General features: G+C 39.8%; 1 protein-coding gene across 1 annotated transcript in view; it reads right to left on the reverse strand.

The window, feature by feature from the left end:
• Positions 1-26000, reverse strand: part of LOC122815615 (deleted in malignant brain tumors 1 protein-like) — a 949251-nt gene that overhangs the window by 440681 nt on the left and 482570 nt on the right. Inside the window, 6 exon segments of the mRNA XM_044088272.1 lie at positions 7313-7633; positions 14511-14831; positions 16812-17132; positions 19228-19548; positions 21480-21800; positions 23683-23999. Of these exon segments, the coding sequence (XP_043944207.1) occupies positions 7313-7633; positions 14511-14831; positions 16812-17132; positions 19228-19548; positions 21480-21800; positions 23683-23999 (1922 nt within the window).

Consider the following 26000-nt stretch of genomic DNA (forward strand, 5'->3'; position numbering starts at 1 on the left):
AAGCCTTTCTGTGTTGAAGGGAATCCTTCTAGCTTATTAGTGGGAGTGTTAAGCATAAGGTTGCCTATCTACCACAAGAGGAGTTGTTTCTGGTCCAGATTTGTGGTTTATTGGCCTTTTCGTCAGTTTCTTCCATCTCTTTCAAATTTCTGACTTAAAAGCCTGTGTTCATGCTTGTTTCCCCCCTTTTCTGTAACTAATCTTGTCCAGATACAGATTTGCTGTTTCTAAGACCGTGAGCTTCTGTGCCCCCCCAAGTCTTTCTATGTTGGAGGGAAGCTCTCTAGCTTATCAGTGGTAGTGGTAAGCACTAGGTAGCCTATCTACCACGAGAGGAGTGGCTCCTCACCCAGAAATTGTAGTTTATTGGCCATTTCGACCGTTTTTCTATCTCTCTCAACTTTCAAGTTTAAAGGCCCATGTTTGCTGTTGTTTCCCACCTTTCTTGTAACTAGTCTAGTCAAGATACAGACTTTCTGTATCCAGGACTGTTTGTAAGCTTCTAAGTAGTGCCAGAGTCTGTTCTCCAATTTTTCCCTTAGATCTATTAGTTGTCTCCTCTCCTACAGTTATACTAGCTTATTAGTCTAGTATTTTACCAGACTTCTTGTAGCAATTATTAGAGCACACAAGGGCTACCAGCACTAAACGTTCTACAAGGAAAAAGATCTAGTACTTATTAACATGCTCACCCCTCCAGGCATGTCTAAAGGTCAGTTCCCTGTGCTTTCTCCTTTTAACCTGGTGAACTTGGGCATCCTGAGGCAATGTAGCAACTATCTCATGTACATCGACAACCCTCTCCTCTTACCTTCCAATATTCAGACTTTTGGGAGATGCACTTACATATCAACATTGGAAGCCACACACTCTTCAGCCAATACCGGAATAGCTGGTCAAGAAAAGAAGGTCAACACTTACACAGCACCGCATCAAACACATAGCACTCTGAAACACACACCAGCACTGCCTTCTCATAATAACATAAACCACACACCCACCTTCGCGGAGGCTCTCAATAAAATCTACTCAAGCAGCAGCGACCTCCAAGGCAGAAATGCACTTGACCCCCACAACACAACACTAATCACGAGACACATAACTCTCCTAAACAGTGAGTCACTCAACCAAAGCCCCTAAGGCAAAACAGCATGCCCCACACACTAGTCGTAGGTCCCACTCAGTAGGCTGAGTAAGAAGAAAGTAACAGTCAGGTGCCTGCCACGTGCCGGGTTCTGACACATAACGCACGCACTCAGGTCACTCAACAACAGGTACAAATATGACTCTGTCATTGTACATGTGTTTGTGAAAGACCTGTGTCAAAGGAAAAACTTCAAAGACCAATACACGTAAGGTTCAGGTTAAGGCACTTTAATTCTTGCAGCAAGGAGACAAAAACATGCATGCAAAAATACAGAGCTTGTCTAACTAAAATCCGGAAGTGAAGCCATTCTTATACTATTCTTACAAGACATTGCCTACTGAAGCTGACGTAGTAAATCACAAGTTTACAATATTTTTTTTCACAGCAGATGTTGCTCATGATTTTCTGCTGACATGACATAACATTTCTAGATTCATGAGAAAACTTTGGAAAAATAACATAGCCTTGGAGACCAGCAGCAAGTTGCAATTATTTCTACAATGCTGTGTTACATTTCAAGGTACTCTACTCATTCGAGCATAAAGCAATCACAGATTATAGTTCATATTCTTCAAGCGGTTTTTGTTCTACTTTATCTATCCTTCTTGCAGCTGTTTATGTTCTCATAACATAGATAGGGCTAATTGTCTAAGTTTAATAACATTATAGAAATCAGTTTTGTTCTATTCATTATTTTCCTAACCAAGCAGAAAATCATCTGCTTCTCAGTACATTTCCTAAGACATAAACAAGATTTTAGCTGTGCTGACAGAAATACAAGGTCAGAAAGCATTTGCCATTAACATAGATTTTTTCAACATTAAGCAGAATAAATGTATTAACCCTTTTGGGCTCCTAAAAAAGCCCTAATGCACACATATTAATACATCATTCGATCGACACAATACAATCATTTGATCCCCCAGCTATTAAATGGTTTAAATCTTACCTCACTGACAGAAAACAAGCTGTTCTCTGGGATAATCACATCTCATCTCTCCTGCCTGTTTCCATTGGGGTTCCTCAAGGCTCTATCCTCGGCCCACTTCTTTTCTCCCTCTTCATTAATGATCTTCAAACAATAATCCCTCAAGCAACCTCCATTCAATATGCAGATGATTCAACACTCATTTGCTCAGCTCCATCTACCCCAGAACTAATCTCTCTCACCCAAAAAGTATTCAGTACAGTAGAAACATGGTTCTCTAGTCGCTTCCTCTTACTAAATGCCAAAAAAACCAAACTTCTTCTTTTTTCTCCCACTTCTAGAACCTCCCCCTTAGATTTCTCCATCTCTTCAAACAGCGCCACTGTTATCTTACCCGACACTTCAACTAAATTATTAGGTATTACAATCGACAATAAACTCTCTTTCGACCTACACATTAACAACTCCATAAAGTTAGTTAACAGAAAGATAGGATCCTTATATCGAATCAGACCTTTTCTTACACCACCTACCAGAACAAGGATTGCTCACTCTCATCTTATATCAACTCTTCTATATGCTGCGCCTATCTTCACTAACCTCAAAAAAACCAGCCTTAGCAAACTGACAACCTGTTATAATAACATTGCCCGCTTTGCTACTGGTAATCCCTATAGAACTCATCACTGCCTCAACTTACAACTTCTAGGCTGGCCTGAGTTTCAAAACTATCTTTTAATCCATCAACTCTGCATTGCCCATAAAATACTATACCAACCTAATAATACCCCATACTCTCTCAACTCATAACCCCTTATAAAAATCTCAACTCTCTCCGCTCATCCAGCAAACTTCTGACAAGTTCAACAAAGTCAAATAATAATGCTGGTGACTCTCTATTTACCAATGATATTGGGACAAAATGGAATTTGTTACCCACTAGCTTAACAAAGATAACTTCATTGCCCCTTTTCAAACAAAACATTAAAATGCATTTCCAAAATCACTGGCTTTGCTCCTGTAATAAACCTGATTAGTCTATCTCTATTACTACCTAACAGAACCCTTTCTGTTCTCCTTTCTACTCTGCTTGCTTCCTGACTTTCTTTTCTCTTCCCCTTACTTCTCTACCTGCTATCCTGCAGTGCATCCACTCTTATTTTCTCCACTTTCTATTCCCACCTTCTTTATTTCTCCTTACCCTTGCTCCTTTCCATATTAATCCAATCAGCATTTTTCCTACTTGTTAATTGAGAATTGAACTGTATGGAGTGTTTATAGTAACTAACTCCTGTAGTAGTTTTTTATACATAAGAGTGTTATCTTTTATTTTTAATGTTTTGCTTGCTAACTCTATTACTAACTCTTAGATTTTCATTATTATTAGTACTGCTAGTACATTTTTGTATGACAATTTGTGTTTGTATGTAAATTTTTTCATCTCAGAATGTATCTCACTCTGTGGAGCTTTTGTGTTTGTATGTAAATTTTTTCATCTCAGAATGTATCTCACTCTGTGGAGCTTTTCTCCCCGGGCCTCTACTGAAAATGGAAATTTCTCCAGCTAGACTAGCCCGGTCAACAAATGTAAAATAAAAAAAATAAATAAAATAAATAAAACATATTTTTCTAACAACCTGAAATGTACCAACCTGGACTACATGAAAACAGGCATGGAGGAGCTCTCAGATGTTGTAGCCCAGGCGAGTATGACCCTAGCCCTGAGCAGCATCTTACCATCACCCAGAAGGATACCACAGTACAAGCAAAAAAATTATTGATTTCAACAATTGGCTAAGTTTCTGGTGTCATTCTACGGGTATCCAGTATCTGTCTACCTGGTATGACATGACTGACAGACCTCGATGCTTTGCCAGAGATGGCCTGCATCTGTCAATGCTGGGCTTCTGGATACTGGCCAAGGCTCTTGCCACATCTATAGTGCCTTCTTTAGTTGGTGTTCCAAAGACCAAATTACCACAGTAACAGCTACAAACAAATGCAATCTGATGGTCATGTTGCTCAACACTAGAAGTGTAAATCACAAAATGCACTCCTTAAAATGGAGAACATCAACATTTGTGCTGTAACAGAGACCTGGTTTAAGGCAGAAGAAAGCACCCCTGCACTACCAGACTATAACTCATTTCACACCTTTTGGCTGCAGAACTTGGAGCGAAGCTCCAAAAGCGATGCTGTTCCCATATTCTTAAAGGATGCGCACACCTCCAGACTGGTAGCCAAATATAATGCATCAGAGATACTTCAGGTGCAGCTAACATTGGGTAAGACAGCAATTCAGGTTATAACCTTCTATAGGTCCACAACAATGTCCCAAGAGTTGCACTCCACATTTCTAAGCACCCTGGAGAATATTGGGGTCCAAAATAACACTCTATTACTAGGCGATTTCAACTACCCTACATTAACTGGGTATACTACTCATGTACCAATAAACTTGCCCAGTGTTTCCTGGAATTAATTAATTCCAATGCCCTAGACCAGCTTGTTCTTACCCCCATGAAAGGTAGCAACATCCTTGACCTGGCAATTACTAACATGGGCGACCATTGCTCTACAACAGTAGTCAGGTCCTCCCTGGTTAAATCCAACCACAAACTAATCACCTTGGAAATCCATATCCCTCTCACCCAGCCAGCAAAGGTAACCACTATGAAAAATTTCTCCAAAGTTAACTTTTGGATCCTAAAAACAGAGGTGGCTATCTTCACAGCACCCATTCAAAAGGAGAGTAGTTGCATGGCTGCAGAATCATACGCTAATACACTGTACGAATACGTACATAAATGCATGAATCTCACCATACCCAATAGAACCAAGGCACTCTTCTCCAAAAAAAGGAAGCCAATCTGGTGGTCCCCTGCCATAAACAAGCTCTACAACAGAAGGAGGAAACTGATGCAGAATTAGGTGAAGTCCCAAGACTGGAAAAACTCCCTTATCTGCCTCAACAAAAAGCTGAGATCCCTCATCAAATCCTCTAAAGCTAGGTATGAAAACAGAATTGTAGCAGATAGTAAAGACAACCACAAGGCCTTCTATAGTTATGTAAAGAATCTCCATGGAAATATCCAGATTTGCTCTGAGCTACTGTACAATGGTACCTTCTATACCGAGCCAACAGATATTGCCAGTATACTGGCTGACAGATTTAGTGCCAACTTTACCTCTCCCCCCAAAGGACTCATCACAATACCAGCAGATTGCCAGGTACACAGTATTACTGCTGCGCAGGTTAAAACAGCAATGTCTAAGGCCAAGAATACAGCTACTATGGGACCTGACAATATCCCTGGCTGTGTTCTACATGAACTACAGAGTGAACTGGCACCGCACCTGTGTGCCCTGTTCAATCACAGCTTTTAACCCAGGCTTTTGTCCCTGCTGAATGGCACACTGCTACACTCATCCCACTCCACAAAGGAGGAGCGACTATGTTCCTTGGAGTTATTGCCCCATTAGCCTGATGAGTCCGATATGCAAAGCTATGGACTGTATCATCATGGACCTAATAAACAAAGATATAGGGAATCTCCAAACTATGGATCCCACACAACTTGGATTTCTGAACGGTAGATCATGCCTGCTCAACTAGGTCGACTTCTTTGACTCAGTCACCAAAGTTGTGAATGAAGGCAAGGTGGTTCATACAGCCTACCTTGATGTGGCCAAGGCTTTTGATACCATTCCCCACACAGGTTCATTCACAGAAAAACTCACTAAGCTTGGCAACAATCTCTATATCACTAGGTGGGTTGCAAACTGGCTCACAGATAGAACCCATATTGTGAAAGTAGCTGACTCCACTCATACTGCTGATTAGTCAAGAGTGTAGCCCCACAGGGTTTGGTCCTGGGTCCTCTCCTTTTTGGTATCTACTCCTCTGAAGTCCAGGCCAACACAAAGGGACTCTGGCTGACAAAGTTTGCAGATGATTGCCAGTTGGAAGCTGTTATAAACTCACCAAGTGATGTTGACTTCCTACAGAATGGCCTCACTGTGACCAACGACTGGTGTCTGAACCATAGCCTTAACCTCAATGCCAAAAAATGTGTCGTCATCCCCTTTGGGAAAAACCTCATTCCCATGAATTACCACATTGATGTTAGTCCACTGAACACAAAAGGCATTATAAGAGATCTGGGAACACAAGTTGACAGCAACCTCTTTTCTGATTGCCACTATGGTCAGAAAGTCCTTCTATGTGGTACATCTAATTACTAAGGGTTTTGCATCCAGGAAGAAGTAGGTCATTGTCTCCCTCTACTCTTCCCTCATTAGAACAATCATCAAGTACAATGCCCCATTTGGCATGTACCTCACTAGACACCGGCAACAACTGGAGAGGCCACAAAAGTACCTCACAAAGAGGATCCTAGGCCTTAAACACTTGTCCTATATGGACAGACTCAGAAAACTCCAACTATTCTCTGTCTCATATCGAATACTTAGAGGCGATCTCTGCTTGACTTACAAAGCCATGCCTGACCCAGCTCTGTTAGAAATGCTACATCTAAAGAAATCCCAATCCTTCCATACCACACACTCCAGAGACCTCAACCTCATTACCACAATTAACGAACATGCTGGAGGGACAGGTTCATAACCCAGAGACTGCCCTTGCTATTGAACAGACTTCCCATACCTGTCAAGCAGAGCACCTCACTGACCCTCTTTAAGGGAAATCTTGATTAGTGGATGGGAAACAGAAAATTCACCCTGGAGATAACTACAGTGGCTCTACTCAACAGAGGCACTAGGAACCAAGGTTGGGTGGCACTATGCCAGGGTAATCGTATGGCTAGGCTTGTAAAGGCCCCGGGGCCATTAGCCAAGTACACACCTATGAACCTATGAACCTCGTTGTCATCAGTGCGGTGCACAACAGTGTTGAATTTTGACATGTTTTCAATGGCAGACAACACTCAAACTATATTTCTTTATATGTGAATCACCACTTGGGGAAAATTTCATTATGTGTTACAATGTTCTATGATTTGTACTGCTGATTAAGAAAATTGGTTTCTGTTGGTATACTGAAAAAAACATGATCATCCAAAGATATCTAAATCTTAACATGTGACCACCAACGAACATGACTAACTTACTGGAGAAGAAGGCAAACTAGTGGTTCTACAGTGCGGTATTTTGTACTTCATTAATTATCGTTCTCTGATTAAACTGAAATAAGATTAAGACAAGCAGTTGTTTCATACCTTTACAAGTGATGCCAGCATCATCAGAGTGTTGGCAGTTGTGCTGCAGAAGTGTACTGGCTGAACAATCTGAAAGAAGAGATTCATTCCCTCTGCACTGGACATCATCCAGAGTAATAGGACCTGAACCCTTTCCAAAATATGCATTTCCAACGGCAGAAACAGCCTGTCCACAACCAACTTCTCTGCAGACAACGTTGGCATCATTTATATCCCATCCGTCATCACACACAGTACCCCACTGTGACTTGTAATAAATCTCAACTCGACCAGAACAGCGATTGGTTCCATTGACAAGACGTAATGGTAAAGGAATGTTACCTGTTGCCAACGGAAAAAAAAAAAAATGTTAAAGTGCCTGATATCATTTGTCATGATGTTGTAATACAATTTCTCCACTTTTTGGAATAAAAAATAGTATACTGAACTTTTATAATACAGTAACAACACAAAAACAAAATGGCACAACAAAACTATGTGAAAACTTTCTCAGGGCATCTTTGAGAATTTGAAATAATTATAAACTCTGTTTGCCAGTGGAATATGTAGCTAGCTTTGCTTGGTAGTCTTTCCTGGTCTTGTCACTTATTTCCTACTTAAATCAGCTTGCCTTTTCAAACAGAAAATTTGAATTAGCATTCTATTAGCCTACATTCACTTGAACTTAAAACATCACTTTACCCAGGTCTATACCTCCTACAGTTATTTCAGGATTATTGTAATAATTTGTTTCCTATGATAGCAAACAAAATTAAAACTTAAACAACAAGCCAGATCAAATTTCAGACAGATGAATACATAACTGCTTCCCTTAAAGTTATCCTCATGTCTTCAAACTCTTACATTTGGACTATAAAACATATCCCTTCTAGTAATAATGCACTTTATAGGCATACCACTACCTACAGGAATCTGAGGTTTTTGTTACCAAGAGTAATGAAAGAAGAAGGGATTAAAGGCCTCTGTTAGAATATAGACCCTTGGCTGATTAGGTTGACTGCAAGTTAAACACCTTATGAAGCTGTTAAACATTTCTGTGTGACTTTTTGAGTGGAATCATAAATTGTTTTAACGTTTTCAAAGATTGTTATCATTTGATAGGCGGTGGTGGTGGTGCAACAATTAGCATTGCTGCCTCACAGCATTAGTTTCCTGGTTTGATTCTTGACTGGGGTGCTTTCTGTGCGGAGTCTGCATGTCCTCCCTGTGGTCACGTGGTTTCCTCCAGCTGCTCCAGTTTCCTCCCACATCCCAAAGACATACTGTAGGTGGATTAGACACTCTAGGTGTGTGTGTGTGTGTGTGTGTGTGTGTGTGTGTGTGTGTGTGTGTGTGTGTGTGTGTGTGTGTGTGTGTGTGTGTGTGTGTGTGTGTGTGCACTTTCTGTGAAATGTTGGTTGCTGGGCTGCCATCTGAACACAGTAAAACTCCACTGCCAATCGTTCTGCAAACTGTTGTTCCACTGTAGCAACCTCTAACTGGTAAAAGAAGAAAGACTGTTATCATTTGATGGTTTAGTGTCTGCAATCATTTTTGGTTTCAAATTCCATGATGGGAATGGACCCAATTTCTAAATCAAGGTATGAGTAATGTTCATGAAATTAGTATTGTTTCAATCTTTGATGCTAGCTAAAAGTGCTTTTTGCAGCACATGCAACGAGCCAAGATTTGATTTTTTTCTGAAATTCATACGATGTTACATGTATTGGCAGCACATTTAAATAAGACTGCAAATGCTTTGTCATGAGACATATTTGTCCTACTACTGCTGGAACCCATTGGCCTCCTTACTGCCTTCAAGGTCTGTAATTTTATGACTTTTGTGCCTCTGCATACATAAGACAATATAGTCACTGGGTGTAGTGATTTCATTGATCAATGATGACAGAGTTCTGCGGCTGACATTGTATAATAGCTAATGTAACAACAGAAAATAATAAAACTCAAAAGAAGCCCGCATTTGCACTTGTATCCCTCCTTTTCTGTAACTAGTCTAGTTCAGGTACAGATTTGCTGTATCCAGGACTGTTTGCAAGCTCCTGAGCCCCCCATCAAGCCATTCTGTGTTGGAGGGAAGCATTCTAGCTTATCAGTGGGAGTGGTAAGCACTAGCTAACCTATCTACCAGATAAGGAGTGGTTTCTGGGCCCAAAAATTGTAGTTATTGGCCGTTTGGGCAGTTTTTCTATCTCTCTCAACGTTCTGATTTAAAAGCCCGCAATTGCACTTGTATCCCCCCTTTCCTGTAACTGGTCTAGTCCAGATACAAATTTTCTGTATCCAGGCATTTTTGTAAGCTTCAGAGTCCCCCAAGCCTTTCTGTGTTGGAGGGAAGCCTTCTAGCTTATTAGTGGGAGTGTTAAGCATAAGGTTGCCTATCTACTACAAGAGGAGTGGTTTCTGGTCCAGATTTGTGGTTTATTGGCCTTTTCGGCAGTTTCTTCCATCTCTTTCAAATGTCTGACTTAAAAGCCTGTGTTCATGCTTGTTTCCCCCCTTTTCTGTAACTAATCTAGTCCAGATACAGATTTGCTGTTTCCAAGACTGTGAGCTTCTGAGCCCCTACCCCCCCAAGCCTTTCTATGTTGGAGGGAAGCCCTCTAGCTTATCAGTGGTAGTGGTAAGCACTAGGTAGCCTATCTACCACGAGAGGAGTGGTTCCTCACCCAGAAATTGTAATTTATTGGCCATTTGGACTGCTTTTTCCATCTCTCCCAACTTTCCAGTTTAAAGGCCCATGTTTGCTCTTGTTTCCCACCTTTCTTGTAACTAGTCTAGTCCAGATACAGACTTGCTGTATCCAGGACTGTTTGTAAGCTTCTAATTGGTGTCAGAGTCTGCTCTCCAATTTTTCCCTTAAATCTGTTAGTTCTCTCCTCTCCTGCACTTATACTAGCTTATTAGTCTAGCACTTTACCAGATGTCTTGTAGCAATTATTATAGCGTACAAGTGTTACCAGCACTAAACGTTCTACACGGAAACAGATCTAGTACTTTCAGGCATGTCTAAAGGTCAGTTCCCTGTGCTTTCTCCTTCTAACCTGGTGAACTTGGGCATCCTGAGGCAATGTAGCAACTATCTCATGTACATTGACAACGTTCTCCTCTTACCTTCCAATACCGAGACTTTTGGGAGATGCACTTACATATCCAAATTGGAAGCCACGCACGCTTCAGCCAAGACTGGAATAGCTAGTCAAGAGAGAAGGTCGACACTTGCACACCATATCAAACACATAGCCCTCTGAAACACACACCAACACTGCCTTCACATAATAACATAAACCACACACCCACCTTTGCGGAGGCTCTCAATAAAATCTACTAAAGCAGCAGCGATCTCCAAGGCAGAAATGCACTTGACCCCCCCACAACACAACACAAATCATGAGACACATAACTCTCCTAAACATTGTGCCATTCAACCAAAGCCCCTAAGGCAAAACAGTATGCCCAACACACTAGTCATAGGTCCCACTCACTAGGCTGAGTAAGGAGAAAGTAACATTCAGCTGGCTGCCAGGTGCCAGGACCTGACACATAACACGCGCATTCAGATCATTCAACAACAGGTACAAATATGACTCTGTCATTGTACATGTGTTTGTGAAAGACCTGAGATGTACCTCCCTGGACTACATGAAAACAGACATGGAGGAGCTCTCAGATTTAGTAGCCCAGGCGGGTATGACCCTAGCCCTGAGCAGCATCCTACCATCACCCAGAATGATACCACAGTACAGGCAGAAAATTATTGATTTCAACAATTGGCTAAGTTTCTGGTGTCATTCTAAGGGGATCCACTATCTGTCTACCTGGGATGACATGACTGACAGACCTCAATGCTTTGCCAGAGATTGCCTGCATCTATCACCGCTGGACTTCCGGATATTGGCCAAGGCTCTTGCCACATCTATAGTGCATTCTTTAGTTAGTGTTCCAAAGACCAAATTACCACTGTAACAGCTACAAACAAATGCAATCTGATGGTCATGTTGCTTAACACTAGAAGTGTAAATCACAAAATACACTCACTCGAGGCACTCCTTAAAATGGAGACATTTGCGCTGTAACAGAGACCTGGTTTAAGGCAGCAGAAAGCACCCCTGCACTACCAGGCTATAACTTATTCCACACCTTTCAGCCTCAGAACTTGGACCGAAGCTCCAAAGGCGATGCTGTTCCCATATTCATAAAGGATGCGCACACCTCCAGGTTGGTAGCCAAATATAATGCATCAGAGATACTTCAGGTGCAGCTAACATTGGGTAAAACAGTGATTCAGGTCATAGCCTACTATAGGTCCCCAACAATGTCCCAAAAGTTGCACTCCACGTTTCTAAGCACCCTGGAGAAAATTAGTGTCAAACCTAACACTCTGTTACTAGTCAATTTCAACTACACCAACATTAACTGGGTATACTACTCATGTACCAATACACTTATCCAGTGTTTCCTGGAGTTAATTAATCCCAGAGCCCGGGACCAGCACTTTCTTACCCCTACTAGAGGTAGCAACATCCTTGACCTGGCAATTATTAACATGGGCGACCATTGCTCTACACCAGTAGTCAGGTCCTCCCTGGTTAAATCTGACCACAAACTAATCACCTTGGAAATCCATAACCCCCCCCCCCCCCCACCATTAAAATCTTCTTCAAAGCTAACTTTGGGATCCTAAAAACAGAGGTGACTAACTTCACAGCATGAATGCAAAAGGAGAATAGTTGCGTGGCTGCAGAATCATACGCCAATGCACTGTACGAACACGTACACAAATGCATGGATCTCACCATACCCAATAGAACCAAGACACTCTCCTACAAAAAAAGGAAGCCAATCTGGTGGTCCCCTGCCATAAACAAGCTCTACAACAGAAGGAGGAAACTGATGCAGAATAAGGTGAAGTCTCAAGACTGGAAAAACTCCCTTATCTCCCTCAACAAAAAGCTGAGTTTCCCTCAACAAATCCTTTAAAACTAGGTATGAAAACAGAATTGTAGCAGATAGTAAAGACAACCGCAAGGCCTTCTATAGTTATGTAAAGAATCTCCATGGAAATATCCAGATTTGCTCTGAGCTACTTCATAATGGTACATCCTATACCAAGCCAGCAGATATAGCCAGCATACTGGCTGACAGATTTAGTGCCAACTTTACCCCTCCCCCCAAAGGATCCATCACAATACCAGTAGATTGCCAAGCACACAGTATTACTGCAGCAGAGGATAAAACAGCACTGTCCAAGGCCAAGAATCCAGCTTCTATGGGACCTGACAATATCCCTGGTTGTATTCTACATGAACTACAGAGTGAACTGGCACCTCACCTGTGTGCCCTTTTCAATCACAGCCTCACCCCAGGCTTTTGTTCCTGCCGAATGGTACACTGCTACAGTCATCCCACTCCACAAAGGAGGAGTGATTATATCCCTTGGAGCTATTGCCCCATTAGCCTGATGAGTCTGATATGCAAAGCTATGGAATGTATCATCATGGACCTAATAAGGATATAGGGAATCTCCAAATTCTGGATCCCACACAATTTGGTTTTGTGAACGGTATATCATGCCTGCTCAACTTGGTTGACTTCTTTGACTCAGTCACCAAAGCTGTGAATGAAGGCAAGGTAGTTCATGCAGCCTACCTTGATGTGGCCAAGGCTTTTGATACCATTCCACACTCAGGTTTCATAGAAAAACTCACTAAGCTTGGAATCAATCCCTGTATCACTAGGTGGGTTGCAAACTGGCTCACAGATATAACCCACATTGTGAATGTAGCTGACTCCACTCAGACTGCTGATTAGTCAAGAATGTAGCCCCACAGGGTTTGGTCCTGGGTCCTCTCCTGTTTGGTATCTATTCATCTGAAGTCCAGGCCAACACAAAGGGACTCTGGGTGACAAATTTTGCAGATGATTGCAAGTTGGGAGCTGTTAATAACTCACCAAGTGATGCTGACATCCTACAGAATGGCCTCACTGTGACCACCGACTGGTGTCTGAACCATGGCTTTAACCTCAATGCCAAAAAATGTGTCGTCATCCCCTTTGGGAAAAACCTAATTTCCATGAATTACCACATTGATATTAGTCCACTGAACACAGAAGGCGTTATAAGAGATCTGGGAACACAAGTTGACAGCAACCTCTCTTCTGATCACCACATTACCACTATGGTCAGGAAGTCCTTCTATGTGATACATCTAATTACTAAGGGTTTTGCATCCAGGAAGAAGGAGGACATTGTCTCCCTCTACTCTTCTCTCATTAGACCAATCATTGAGTGCAATGCCCCATTTGGCATGTACCTCTCTAGACACCTGCAACAACTGTAGAGGATGCAAAAGTACTTCACAAAGAGGATCCTAGGCCTTAAACACTTGTTCTATATGGACAGACTAAAAAAACTCCAACTATTCTCTGTCTCATATCAACTACTTAGAAGCGATCTCTGCTTGACTTACAAAGCCATGCCTGACCCAGCTCTGTTAGAAATGCTACATCTAAAGAAATCCCAATCCTTCCACACCACATGCTCCAGAGACCTCAACCTCATTACCACAATTAACAAACATGCTGGAGGGACAGGTTTGTAACCCAGAGACTGCCCATGCTATTGAACAGACTTTCCATATATGTCAAGCAGAGCACCTCACTGACCCTCTTCAAGAGAAATCTTGATGAATGGATGGGAAGCAGAAAATTCACCCCGGAGATAACTACAGTGGCTCTGCTCAACAGAGGCACTGGGAACCAAGGTCGGGTGGCACTATGCCAGGGTAATCGTATGACTAGGCTTGTAAAGGCTATTAGGCTAGTAAACACCTATGAAGCTCGTTGTCATCAGTGCAGTGCAGTGCACAACAGTGTTGTATTTTGACATATTTTCAACGGCAGACAACACTCAAACTATATTTCTTTACATGTGAATCACCACTTGGGGAAAATTTCATTATGTGCTACAATGTTCTGTGATTTGTACTGCTGATAAAGAAAATTGGTTTCTGTTGGTATACTGAAAAAAACATGATCATCCAAAGATATATAAATCTTAACAAGTGACCACCAATGAACATGGCTAATTTACTGGAGAAGAAGGCAAACTAGTGGTCCAACAGTGCGATCTTTTGTACTTCATTTATTATTGTTTTCTGATTAAATTGAAATAAGATTAAGACAAACAGTTGTTTCATACCTTTACAAGTGACTCCAGCATCATCAGAGTGTTGGCAGTTGTGCTGCAGAAGTGTACTGGCTGAACAATCTGAAAGAAGAGATTCATTCCCTCTGCAGTGGACATCATCCAGAGTAATAGGACCTGAGCCTTTTCCAAAATATGCATTTCCTACAGCAGAAACAGCCTGTCCACAACCAACTTCTCTGCAGACAACATTGGCATCATTTATATCCCATCCATCATCACACACAGTACCCCACTGTGACTTGTAATAAATCTCAACTCGACCAGAACAGCGACTGGTTCCATTGACAAGGCGTAATGGTAAGGGAATGTTACCTGTTGCCAAGGGAAAAAATAATGTTAAAGTACATGATATCATTTGTCATGATGTTGTAATATAATTTCTCCACTTTTAGGAATAAAAAAATAGTATACTCAACTTTTATAATACAGTAACAACAAAAAAACAAAATGGCACAATAGAACTATGTGAAAACTTTCTCAGGGCATCTCTGAGAAACTAAAATAATTATAAACACTCTTTGACAGTGGAATATGTAACTAGCTTTACTTAATAGTCTTCTGTTCTTGTCACTTATTTCCTACTTAAACCGGCTTGCCTTTACCAAAAGAAAATTTGAATTAACTTTCCTTTGGTCTACATTCACTGGGACTTAACACACCACTTTACCCAGGTCTATACCTCCTACAATTACTTCATGATTGCTTGTAATAATTTGTTTCTTATCATAGTAAACAAAATTAAAACTTAAGCAACAAGTCAGATCAAATTTAAGACAGATGAATAAATAACTGCCTCCCTTAAAGTTATCCTCATGTCTTCAAACTCTTACATTTGGACTATAAAACATATCCCTTCTAGTAATAATGCACTTTATAGGCATACCACTACCTACAGGAATCTGTTTTTGTTTCCAAGAGTAATGGAAGAAGTAAAAGGGATTATAGGCCGCTGTTAGAATATAGACCCTTGGCTGATTAGGTTGACTGCAAGTTAGACACCTTAAGAAGCTGTTAAACACTTCTGTGTGACTATTTGAGTTGAATCATAACTTGTTTTAAAGTTTTTAAAGACTGTTATCATTTGATAGGGCGGCGGTGGTGGTTCAACAGTTAGCATTGCTGCCTCACAGCAAAAGTTTCCTGGTTTGATTCTTGATTGTGGTGCCTTCTGTGCACAGTCTGCTTGTCCTCCCTGAGGTTGTGTGGTTTCCTCCAGCTGCTCCAGTTTCCTCCCACTTCGCAAAGATATGCTGACGCTGTAGGTGGATTAGGCACTCTAAAGTGGCCCTAGGGGTGTGTGTGTGTGTGTGTGTGTGTGTGTGTGTGTGTGTGTGTGTGTGTGTGTGTGTGTGTGTGGGTGCCTTCTTTGGAAGGCTGGGTGCTGGACTAGCGTCTGAACACTGTACAACTACCGTGCCAGTCGTTCTGCAAACTGTTGTTCAACTGGGGCGACCTCTAACTGCCAAAAGAAAAAAAGACTGCTATCATTTGATGGTTTAGTGTCTGCAATAATTTTGGGTTTCAAATTCCATGATAGGAATGGAGCCAATTTCTAAATAAAGGTATGAGTAAGGTTCATAAAATTAGTATTGTTTCAATCTTTGATGCTAGGCAAAAGTGCTCCTTGCAGCACCTGCAACGTGCCCAGATTTGACTTTTTCTGAAATTCATATGATGTTACATTTATTGGCAGTACATTTAAATAAGACTGCAAATGCTTTTTTATGCGATGTATTTCTCTTACTAGTACTAGAACCCATTGCCCTCATTTCTGCCTTCAAGGTCTGTAATTTTACGACTTTTGTGTCTCTCCGTACATAAGACACTGTAGTCACTGAGTGTAGTGATATCAGTGATCAATGATGATGGCAGCAGTCTGTGGCTGATGTTATATAATAGCGAATGTAACAATAGAATATAAAATTTGTAATGAACTTCCTTGTCATCAGTGCGGTGCACAACAGTGTTGTATTTTGACATATTTTCAATGGCAGACAACACTCAAACTATATTCCTTTATATGTGAATCACCACTTGTGGAAAATTTCATTATGTGTTACAATGTTCTGTGATTTGTACTGCTGATTAAGAAAACTGGTATCTGTTGGTATACTGAAAAAAACACGATTATACAAATATATCTGAATCTTAACATATGACCACAAATAAACATGGCGAATTTACTGGAAAAGAAGGCAAACTAGTGGTCCAACAGTGTGGTATTTTGTACTTCATTTATTATCGTTCTCTGATTAAACTGAAATAAGATTAAGACAAACAGTTGTTTCATACCTTTACAAGTGACACCAGCATCTTCAGAGTGACCGCAGTTGTGCTGCAGAAGTGTACTGGCTGAACAATCTGAAAGAAGAGATTCACTCCCTCTACAGTGGACATCATCCAGAGTAATAGGACCTGAGCCCTTTCCAAAATATGCATTTCCCATGGCAGAAACAGCCTGTCCACAACCAACTTCTCTGCAGACAACATTGGCATCATTTATATCCCATCCGTCATCACACACAGTACCCCACTGTGACTTGTAATAAATCTCAACTCGACCAGAACAGCGATTGGTTCCATTCACAAGACGTAATGGTAAGGGAATGTTACCTGTTGCCAAGGGAAAAAAAATAAGAATGTTAAAGTGCATGATATCATTTGTCATGATGTTGTAATACAATTTCTCCACTTTTAGGAATAAAAATAGTATACTGAAATTTTATAATACTGTAACAACACAAAAACAAAATGGCACAACAGAACTACGTGAAAACTTTCTCAGGGAATCTTTGGGAAACTAAAATAATTATAAACTCTGTTTGCCAGTGGAATATGTAACTAGCTTTGCTTGGCAGTCTTTCCTGTACTTGTCACTTATTTCCTACTTAAACCAACTTGTCTTTATAGGTTCATAAGTTAGTACTAAGCTAACTGCCCTTGTGAGCCATTTTAAGCCTAGCCAATTATCCCTTGTGAGCCTCAAAACCTGCAACTTGTGTTTGTAAGGCAAACACCTTAACCATTAGGCCACCCTCCCAACCCAAACAGAACATTTGAATTAATATACCTTTGGCCTACATTCATTGGGACTTAACACAACACTTTACCCAGGTCTATACATCCTACAATTATTTCATGATTACTTGTAATAATTTTTTTCTTATGATAGCAAACAAAATTAAAACTTAAGCAACAAGCCAGATCAAACTTCAGACAGATGAACAAATAATTGCTTCCCTTAAAGTTATCCTTATATCTTCGAAAGCTTACATTTGAAATATAAAACATATCCCTTCTAGTAGCAATGCACTTTATAGGCATACTACTACCTACAGGAATCTGATGTTTTTTGTTACCAAGAGTAGTGGAAGAAGAACAAGGGATTAAAGCCCTCTATTAGAATATAGACCCTTGGCTGATGATGTTGTCTGCAAGTTAGACACCTTAAGAAGCTGCTAAACATTTCTATCTGACTTTTTGAGTTGAATTATAACTTGTTTTAAAGTTTATAAAGAATGTTATCATTTGATAGGGTGGTGGTGGTGGTTCAACAGTTAGCATTGCTGCCTCACAACAGAAGTTTCCTGGTTTGATTCTCGACTAGGGTGCTTTCTGTGCGGAGTCTGCATGTCCTCCCTGTGGACGTGTGGTTTTCTATGGCTGCTCCTGTTTCCTCTCACATCCCAAAGATATGCTGTAGGTGGATTAGACACTCTAAAGTGGCCCTAGATGTGTGTGTGTGTGTGTGTGTGTGTCTGTGTGTGCGCGCGCACGCCTTCTGAGGAAGGTTGGGTGCTGGGCTGGCAACTGAACACCGTAAAACTCCACTGCCAATTGCTCCGCAAACTGTTGTTCTACTGTAGCACCCTCAAACTGCCAAAAGAAGAAAGACTGTTATCTTTTGATGGTTTAGTGTTTGCAATTATTTTGGGTTTCAAATTCCATGATGGGAATGGACCCAATTTCTAAATCAAGGTATGAGTAAGGTTCATGTAATTAGTATTGTTTCAGTCTTTGATGCTAGCCACAAGGGCTTCTTGCAGCACCTGCAACGTGCCCAGATTTGACTTTTTCTGAAATTCATATGATGTTACATGCATTGGCAGTACATTTAAATAAGACTGCAAATGCTTTTTAATAAGACATATTTCTCCTACTAGTACTGGAACCCATTGCCCTCATTTCTGCCTTCAAGGTCTGTAACTTTACGACTTTTGTGTCTCTCCGTACATAAGACACTGTAGTCACTGAGTGTAGTGATATCAGTGATCAATGATGATGGCAGCAGTCTGTGGCTGATGTTATATAATAGCGAATGTAACAATAGAATATAAAACATGTAATGAACTTCCTTGTCATCAGTGCGGTGCATACCAGTGTTGTATTTTGACATATTTTCAACGGCAGACAACACTCAAACAATATTCCTTTATATGTGAATCACCACTTGTGGAAAATTTCATTATGTGTTACAATGTTCTGTGATTTGCACTGCTGATTAAGAAAATTGGTTTCTGTTGGTATACTGAAAAAAACATGATCATCCAAAGATATCTAAATCTTAACAATTGACTACCAATGAACATGACTAATTCACTGGAGAAGAAGGCAAACTATTGGTCCAACAGTGCGGTGTTTTGTACTTCATTTATTATCGTTCTCTGATTAAACTGAAATAAGATTAAGACAAACAGTTGTTTCATACCTTTACAAGTGACGCCAGCATCTTCAGAGTGACCGCAGTTGTGCTGCAGAAGTGTACTGGCTGAACAATCTGAAAGAAGAGATTCACTCCCTCTGCACTGGACATCATCCAGAGTAATAGGACCTGAGCCCTTTCCAAAATATGCATTTCCCACGGCAGAAACAGCCTGTCCACAACCAACTTCTCTGCAGACAACATTGGCATCATTTATATCCCATCCGTCATCACACACAGTACCCCACTGTGACTTGTAATAAATCTCAACTCGACCAGAACAGCGATTGGTTCCATTCACAAGACGTAATGGTAAAGGAATGTTACCTGTTGCCAGGGAAAAAAAAAAGAAGAATGTTAAAGTACATGCTATCATTTGTCATGATGTTGTAATACAATTTCTCCACTTTTAGGAATAAAAATAGTATACTGAAATTTTATAACACAGTAACAACACAAAAACAAAATGGCACAACAGAACTATGTGAAAACTTTCTCAGGGAATCTTTGTGTAACTAAAATAATTATAAACACTGTTTGCCAGTGGAATATGTAGCTAGCTTTGCTTGGTAGTCTTTCCTGGTCTTGTCATTTATTTTCTTCTTAAATTGGCTTGTCTTTATAAACAGAAAATATGAATTAGCATTCCTTTGGCCTACATTCACTGGGACTTAAAACAGCACTTTACCCAGGTCTATACCTCCTATAATTATTTCAGGATAACTTGTAATAATTTGTTTCTTATGACAGTAAACAAAATTAAAACTTAAGCAACAAGCCAGATCAAATTTCAGACAGATGAATGAATAACTGCTTCCCTTAAAGTTCTCCTAATGTCTTTAAACGCTTACATTTCGAATATAAAACATATCCCTTCTAGTAATAATGCACTTTATAGGCATACCACTACCGACAGGAATCTGGTGTTTTTTGTTAGCAAGACTAATGAAAGAAGAAGGGATTAAAGGCCTCTATTAGAATATAGACACTTGGCTGATTAGGTTGATTGCAAGTTACACACCTTAAGAAGGTGTTTAATATTTCTGTGTGACTTTTTGAGTTGAATCATAACTTGTTTTAAAGTTTTAAAAACTATTATCATTTGATTGGACACCGACGGTAGTTCAACAGTTAGCACTGCTGCCTCACAGCAGAAGTTTCCTGGTTTGATTTTCATCTGGCGTGCTTTCTGTGTGGAGTCTGCATGTCTTCCCTGTGGTCGCGTGGTTTCCTCCGGCTGCTCCAGTTTCCTACCACATCTCAAAGACATGCTGTAGGTGGATTAGAAAAGTGGCCATAGGTATGTGTGTGTGTGTGTGTGTGTGTGTGTGTGTGTGTGTGTGTGTGTGTGTGTGTGTGTGTGTGTGTGTCTATGTTCGTGCACCTTCTGTGGAAGGTTAGATGCTGGTCTGGCAACTGAACACTGTAAAACTCCACTGCCAATCCTTCTGCAAACTGCTGTTCTACTGGAGTGTCCTCTAACTGCCAAAAGAAGAAATCTATTATCATTTGATGGTTTAGTGTCTGTAATTATTTTGGGTTTCAAATTCCATGATGGGAATGGACCCAATTTCTAAATCAAGGTATGAGTAAGGTTCATGAAATTAGTATTGTTTCGGTCTTTGAATCTACCCAAAAGTGCTCCCTGCAGCACTGGCAGTGCATTTTAAAAAGACTGTAATTTTTTTTTATGAGAAGTATTTCTCCTACTACTACTGGAACCCATTTCCCTCATTTCTGCCTTCAAAGTCTTTAATTTTATGAAGTTTGTGTCTCTCCGTACATAACACACTGTAATCACAGGGTGTAGCGATTTCAGTGATCAATGATGATGGCAGCAGTCTGTGGCTGACATTGTATAATAGCGAATGTAACAATAGAATATAAAACTTGTAATGAACTTCCTTGTCATCAGTGCTGTCCACAACAGTGTTGTATTTTGACATATTTTCAACATCAGACAACACTCACACTATATTCATTTTTATGTGAATCAGCACTTGGGGAAAATTTCATTATGTGTTACAATGTTCTGTGATTTGTACTGCTGATTAAGAAAACTGGTATCTGTTGGTATACTGAAAAAAACATGATTGTCCAAAGATATCTAAATCTTAACATGTGACCACCAAGGAACATGACTAATTTACTGGAGAAGAAGGCAAAGTAGTGGTTCTACAGTGCGGTATTTTGTACTTCATTTATTATCGTTGTCTGATTAAACTGAAATAAGATTAAGACAAACAGTTGTTTCATACCTTTACAAGTGATGCCAGCATCTTCAGAGTGTTGGCAGTCGTGCTGCAGAAGTGTATTGGCTAAACAATCTGAAAGAAGAGATTCATTCCCTCTGCACTGGACATCATCCAGAGTAATAGGACCTGAGCCCTTTCCAAAATATGCATTTCCTACAGCAGAAACAGCCTGTCCACAACCAACTTCTCTGCAGACAACATTGGCATCATTTATATCCCATCTGTCATCACACACAGTACCCCACTTTGACTTGTAATGAATCTCAACTCGACCAGAACAGCGATTGGTTCCATTCACAAGACGTAATGGTAAGGGAATGTCACCTGTTGCCAAGTGAAAAAAAAAAGAATGTTAAAGTGCCTGATATCATTTGTCATGATGTTGTAATACAATTTCTCCACTTTTAGGAATAAAAATAGTATACTGAAATTTTATAATACAGTAACAACAAAAAAAAACAAAATGGCACAACAGAACTATGTGAAAACTTTCTCAGGGCATCTTAGTGAAACTAGAATAATTATAAACACTGTTTGCTAGTGGAATATGTAACTAGTTTTGCTTAGTAGTCTTCTGTTCTTGTCACTTATTTCCTACTCTGGCCTTTACCAAAAGAAAATTTTAATTAACTTTCCTTTGGTCTACATTCACTGGGACTTAACACACCACTTTACCCAGGTCTATACCGCCTACAATTATTTCATGGTTACTTTTAATAATTTGTTTCTTATCATAGTAAACAAAATTAAAACTTAAGCAACAAGCCAGATCAAATTTCAGACAGATGAATAAATTTGGACTATAAGCATATCCCTTCTAGTAATAATGCATTCTATAGGCATACCACTACCTACAAGAATCTGGTGTTTTTTGTTACCAAGAGTAATGAAAGAAGAAGGGATTAAAGGCCTCTATTAGAATATAAACTCTTGGCTGATTAGGTTGACTGCAAGTTAGACACCTTTAGAAGCTGATAAACATTTCATTGTGACTTTTTGAATGGAATAATAACTTGTTTTAAAGTTTTTAAAGACTGTTATCATTTGATGGGACGGTGGTGGTGGTTCAACAGTTAGAATTGCTGCCTCACAACAGAAATTTCCTGGTTTGATTCTCGACTGGGGTTCTTTCTGTGTGGAGTCTGCATGTCCTCTCTGTGGTCAAGTGGTTTCCTCTGGCTGCTCCTGTTTCCTCTCACATTCCAAAGATATGGTGTTGGTGAATTAGACACTCTAAAGTGGCCCTAGGTGTGTGTGTGTGCATGTGCGTGCGTGCCTTCTGTGGAAGGTTGGGTGCTGGGCTGGCAACTGAACACAGTAAAACTCCACTGCTAATCGTTCTGCAAACTGTTGTTCCACTGTAGCACTCTCTAACTGCCAAAAGAAGAAAGACTGTTCTCATTTGATGGGTTAGTGTCTGCAATAATTTTGGGTTTCAAATTCCATGATGGGAATGGACCCAATTTCTAAATCAAGGTATGAGTAAGGTTCATGAAATTAGTATTGTTTCAATTTTTGATGATAGCCAAAATTGCTCCTTGCAGCACCTGCAACGTGCCCAGATTAGACTCTTGCTGAAATTCATATGATGTTACATGTATTGGCAGTACATTTAAATAAGACTGCAAATGCTTTTTTATGAGACATATTTGTCCTACTACTGCTGGAACCCATTGGCCTCCTTTCTGCCTTCAAGGTCTGTAACTTTATGACTTTTGTGTCTCTCCGTACATAACACACTGTAGTCACTGGGTGTAGTGATTTCAGTGATCAATGATGATGGCAGCAGTCTGTGGCTGATGTTATATAATAGCGAATGTAACAATAGAATATAAAATTTGTAATGAACTTCCTTGTCATCAGTGCGATGCACAACAGTGTTGTATTTTGACATATTTTCAACGGCAGACAACACTCAAACAATATTCCTTTATATGTGAATCACCACTTGTGGAAAATTTCATTATGTGTTACAATGTTCTGTGATTTGTACTGCTGATTAAGAAAACTGGTTTCTGTTGGTATACTGAAAAAAACATGATCATCCAAAGATATCTAAATCTTAACAAGTGACTACCAATGAACATGACTAATTCACTGGAGAAGAAGGCAAACTAGTGGTTCGACAGCGCCGTGTTTTAAACTTCATTTATTAACATTCACTGATTAAATTGAAATAAGATTAAGACAAACAGTTGTTTCATACCTTTACAAGTGACGCCAGCATCTTCAAAGTGTTGGCAGTTGTGTTGCAGAAGTGGACGGGCTGAACACTCTGAAAGAAGAGATTCAGTCCCGCTGCACTGGACATCATCCAGAGTAATAGGACCTAAGCCCTTTCCAAAATATGCATTTCCCAAGGCAGAAACAGCCTGTCCACAACCAACTTCTCTGCAGACAACATTGGCATCTTTTATATCCCATCCATCATCACACACAGTACCCCACTGTGAATTGTAATAAATCTCAACTCGACCAGAACAGCGATTGGTTCCATTCACAAGACGTAATGGTAAGGGAATGCTACCTATTAATCAAGAAAAAAAAAAGGAAGATGAATTTTAATGTACATGATGTCTTTTATCTTTTTTCCACTTTTAGGGATTTACATAATATACTGCTATTCTGTAATGCAATAACAAATTATTAACAAAATGGCACAACGCAGCTATGACAAAACTCTCTCTCAGAGCATTTGTATGAAACAAGAATAAATATAAACACTGTTTAGCAGTAAAATATATGAGTAGTTTTCCATGGGAGAATTCGGTAAATGATTTTTTAAGTCCTTATTAGCTATTATACTTTCAATATGCATATGACATATTAACTGAGAATACTCAGATTACTTATTTAATTGCACTATTTCTGTGGGGTCTCCACTTATAGCTCTATTACATTTAGCTCATCAGATTCACTCATCTTTGTAACTGTACAAGTGTTTGGCATTTGTTTTGCAGATACTATTCTGGGTCTGCCCCCCCCCCCCCAAAAAAAAAGAAAAAATGTATGGTGAACTGTTCATTTAGTAAGCTAACAAATGAACATAACTGATTTTCCAGCTATTAAGCAATTTCTTATTTATGTAGGATAGCTTCACAAACTGTACTTGACATACATAATCTCAGATGCATGCTGACTTTTACACAAATATATAACTGACCAGAATGTTCAAAATAATAATGTCACAATTGAGTAAAAAAGTGTTTACTCCTATAACTATAGATTTATTAATGTTGAGAACAGGTTCATTATATGTGAGCATATGGCAATTAATACACTATTCTAGGAGAAATTATTAAAAAGACTGTCAAAAAAGTAAAGCTAACTATCCTTCCATATTGTACAGTGTTTATTTATTTTGACCACTTGAGTTAATACAGGAAATAGTTTCTAGGTAGTTACCAGGTATGCAGTAAAGGAGAATATTAAGCAGTATTTCTTGTATTCCTAATTACCCACAAACAATGCCTGTTTAATTGATTTCCTCAAGGTCACAGTGCACACAAATGAAGATGCGAAGATTCAAACCCATGTCTCCTGGATAAGGAAGCAACTCATTAAAAAGTCAGAGCTTTAACTCCTGCGCTAGCTGCCACATGGCAGAATATGCACACAACATAGAGAAGGCTCTACAGTGAATGGTAGCCTGTTCAAGATGGTGCACGTTATAAAAGTAAGATGGAAAAAGGAGTTCATACTTTTAAGTCATAACCTTTGCACTAAGCTATAGTAGGAAGTTATGAAACAGAGAGTATCTTGAGCTTTAGCTGAATAATGGGAGGAGCTTGCCAGCTTGATCTTATTTTGCTCACCAGTATGAGTAGATAAGATGACATTGGGAGAAACATCTTATAAGAAATGTATACTAACTACAGAAAACGCAGAAGCCATTATTTTTTAAAAAAGCAACATGGTTTATCTGAGAAGAGACTTGGTATGCTGGTGCAGGGAAACCATTGGGACGGCAAATGTATTTATAGAGTTTAAAGAGCATAACTTCACAAAATTACACTTCTATTCTTACTGGCAGAAGCCACTGAATGAGGACAGGAAGAGAATTTTTTGATCAAATTAACGTAAGGTGCAGCCAGCCAGAGAGATAGTGGGTTTAAGAATACAACAGGAACAGGGATGGATGATGAAAAAATTCTTCGCACACCCTTAGCTCTGTTTTTGATGGGCTTAAAATAATCTCAGGCTTATATCTTAATAATGCTAAACACAGAAATAGTTTTAAATTTAACTTAAAACAGGTAACATATTGGAGGGACAGGTATGTGTGTTAGAGTATACCCCCTTCTCAGAAGAAGGTTTCCCATCCATGTAAAGCAGAGCTCTTCTCTGACCCTGTTCAAAGGCAAAGGCAACCTTTACCACTGAATGGGAAATCAGACATTCTCCCCCTAATCTTTTACCTGTTTTCTAATGGATAGAGATAAACTGTAATTGTTTGACAATGCATGCACTAGCTTACGCATACCTTTTGAAAATAGCCACAGTGGCACCCTATCTGTTAGATGC

The sequence above is a fragment of the Protopterus annectens genome, chromosome 1.part1, assembly GCF_019279795.1.
Source record: "Protopterus annectens isolate FY-2018-M chromosome 1.part1, PAN1.0, whole genome shotgun sequence".
In the NCBI taxonomy this organism is placed as follows: domain Eukaryota; kingdom Metazoa; phylum Chordata; order Ceratodontiformes; family Protopteridae; genus Protopterus; species Protopterus annectens.